The sequence below is a fragment of the Parus major genome, chromosome 7 (assembly GCF_001522545.3).
Source record: "Parus major isolate Abel chromosome 7, Parus_major1.1, whole genome shotgun sequence".
Taxonomy (NCBI): domain Eukaryota; kingdom Metazoa; phylum Chordata; class Aves; order Passeriformes; family Paridae; genus Parus; species Parus major.
This window is the reverse complement of record NC_031776.1, coordinates 36239634-36242604: the sequence shown is the minus strand read 5'-3', so window position 1 is coordinate 36242604 and position 2971 is coordinate 36239634. Positions and strand designations below refer to the sequence as shown.

The 2971-nt window shown below is 46.0% G+C and overlaps 1 protein-coding gene across 5 annotated transcripts in view; it reads left to right on the top strand.

The window, feature by feature from the left end:
• Window positions 1–2971, top strand: part of CACNB4 (calcium voltage-gated channel auxiliary subunit beta 4) — a 46615-nt gene that overhangs the window by 21262 nt on the left and 22382 nt on the right. For all 5 annotated transcript variants that reach the window (XR_001522761.3, XR_001522760.1, XM_015634556.1 and 2 more), the window contains exons 2-3: window positions 947–1066; window positions 1318–1440. Coding sequence is in view for 3 of the 5 variants with exons in the window: in XM_015634556.1 (XP_015490042.1) it covers window positions 947–1066; window positions 1318–1440 (243 nt within the window). In the remaining 2 variants the exon portion in view is untranslated. The remainder of the gene's footprint in view (window positions 1–946; window positions 1067–1317; window positions 1441–2971) is intronic.

Below are 2971 nucleotides of genomic sequence, written 5' to 3'. Positions count from 1 at the left end.
TGGCCATGGATCCACAGGATGGCCATGGATCCACAGAGATGGCCATGGATCCACAGCAGTGGACGGGGACCCACAGCAATGGCCACGTATTCACAGCAACATTTAAGAATATGTGACTTTCCATGGACAGTAAGAATACTGACAGTGCCTGTGCTGCAGGATATAAATCCGTGTAAGGAAAAAGGATAATAATAATAAGGATATGATGCTGTAGAGTGGCTCTGTTGGAACACACAGAGCCACAGATTGATCAGGATTTACTCCTGATGTTTACCATTCCCTGTTTTGCAAGGTTAAAGCCCTGTTTTCCACTGGCCCCACACACAAAGATCAGGTGTGTGGGATGCTGGAGTCATCTCTGGTCTCTACAAAGAGAGGAACCACTCCGCTCTTCAGGGGTTGCCAGATAATTAAAAATATCCAAAAAATGGCAAAAAATCCCAACAGTGGCAACACCTTTCCTTCCTCACAGGCTGCTGCTCTCTGCTGCTGCTGCCTGAATGTGTTGGTTTTGTGTCATATCAATACAGAGCTATTGAGCAGCTTTAATAATGTCATTTTTGCCACTTTTTCCCCCCTGGAAGCCCAGAACAAAGCTCTGTGTGAGTGAGAACAAAGCCCTTACACAATGGAGTGTATTCATGGGGAGGGATGATTCAAACCAAGCTTTATAATTCCTTAATTATATTTGATGTGACCTAACCCTTGACAATCCCAAGTCTGAGGTTGTCAAACAGGATATGAGCGTTATAAAGACTTTTGGACAGTGCCCACAGCTGAGCTGGATTTCACTGTGTCAGTAAGAAAGTGGAGATTTTTGTCTTTGGAAAACTCACTCAAACAAAAAAAATAAAAAGAAAGAAGAAAAAAAATATTGTAAAAGTGTGGGAGAAGGGGGTTTCTGTTCCTTACCTGTGTTTTCCTAGTGACCTGGATTTCCTTTCAGGGCTCAGCAGATTCATACACGAGCAGACCCTCAGACTCTGATGTCTCTTTGGAAGAGGACAGGGAAGCAATCCGCCAGGAAAGGGAGCAGCAAGCAGCAATCCAGCTTGAGAGGGCCAAGGTGTGTTCTCTTCCCTGAGTCATGTGCCAGTCACCTTCTGCCTGCTGGTAAAATTCACTCTTTCTTTGGAAATACTGAGTCAAAGTGTCTGCAGAGAAGATGTTTGGGGAGTTTAGTGTAAATACTCTCCTCTAAATGGGGATATTCTCCAGGAAGCTGAACTCTGCTGGCCTGGGGGAAATTATTAGGGCTGAATTTTTATGGATGAAAAGTTCCCAGTGTTTTTGATGTGGTTTTTTTTCTGTTTGTAGTCCAAACCAGTAGCATTTGCTGTCAAGACCAACGTGAGTTACTGTGGGGCTCTGGATGAAGATGTTCCTGTCCCAAGCACTGCCATCTCCTTCGATGCCAAGGACTTCCTCCACATTAAAGAGGTAAAACCAAGGAAAAGAGAATCTTTTTACAGGCCAAAGGCTTTGATTTGAACAACTGAGCCATATCCAGGAGTGCTGAGAGAGGGCAGGAGGGCACAGTGAGGATGAAGTGGTTCTTCATTCCTCGTGGAGCTCCTGCACCCTGGGGTGCTTATCCTGCCCTTTCAGAACACTTGGTGTTACCAACATGTGGGAATTTCATCACAAAGGAAGGAAATAATGCCCTTTAAAGTGGTGGGTTCAGATTCTTCTCATCAGAACAAGTTTGTGATGGGTCAGAGGTGGTGCAGGAGAAGGGGATTCCATGGAGCAGCACCAGGTCACACCAGGTCTTCACAAAAAGCCCCAGATAGGCTCCCTTCCAGAGAGGAAGTAACACTTAGGGTAATACAGTAAGCAAAGAAAATCCTGAAGAGGACAGATGCAAAAATAAGGGAAAAAAATGGGAATAAATGAGCCCTGAGTATGGCTTTGGTAGAGAAAATTGCATTTTATTGCATGCTGAGCATATTTTCTGCAATTTTTTATCTGAAGTGAGCCCTCCACATTTGCATAACCCCCTGTTGTGCTATGGATTGGTACAGAGGCTTGCAGCTTGCAAAAGCACTTTTTCATCTCTGCATTTTGGGTTTATTTTGGGGTGTTCAGTGCTCATCTGTGTCTTTCTTTGAACACGTGTTCATCATCACTCCCAAGCACTGATCTCCCTTAGACAGAGCACATTCAGGAGGAAAACACCTGCTGCTGCCCCTCCTCTGGTGCTGGAACAGGGAATTGCTTCACATCCCCCCTCCCTGAGAGAGAAAGGCAGTAAATTCCCTTTTTTTCCAGTTTATAATCTTTGTTTTCCTGGACGTGGCCACCCTTATTGTCAGGGCACTGATTGAGTTGCAAGCTCCTGTCATGCTGCCCTGTACATTCTTCCAGACAAGTGTCCCAAATCCATGTCTTGGCATTCCATGAGTTGTCTTCCAAGGTCTAAAAACCTGGGATCACACCATCACTAAGCTGTAAACCATCTGGTTTACTGGTGTTTGTCAGCTCAGCCTGCCCGGAGCTGGAACTCAGTAGGATTTGGGGAACGGTTCCCCACGCTGCACAAAGGCTTTGCAGGATTTGTTTTCCAGTGATCTGGACCAGAACAATGGTTCCAGGTTTTGGAATGTTGCAGAGCTGGGTACAGAGCCAGGTCACCCTCTGGCAGGATGGAGCAGAGGCAGTGAGTGAGGAGCTGCTATTTTGAGGATGTGCCCTGTATGTCTCATCTGTCTCCTCCAAACTATACATTGTGTGCTTGCTTAAAGGATGAAATGGCAACAATTCCTGACGGAGCAGAAGGAATCATGGGCATGGCAACCACGGGATCCTCCCACACACAGAGTGACAGAGGGGAGGGAATGACCTAATGCAGATAAATCCTGTGTTCCTCACTGCAGCCTTGGCATTTGTGTGTTCAGATGCTCTCAGCATAACCCAGACTGCTTTGGGATGGAAGGGGACTTAAATGGGCAGGACATTTCCACCATCCCAG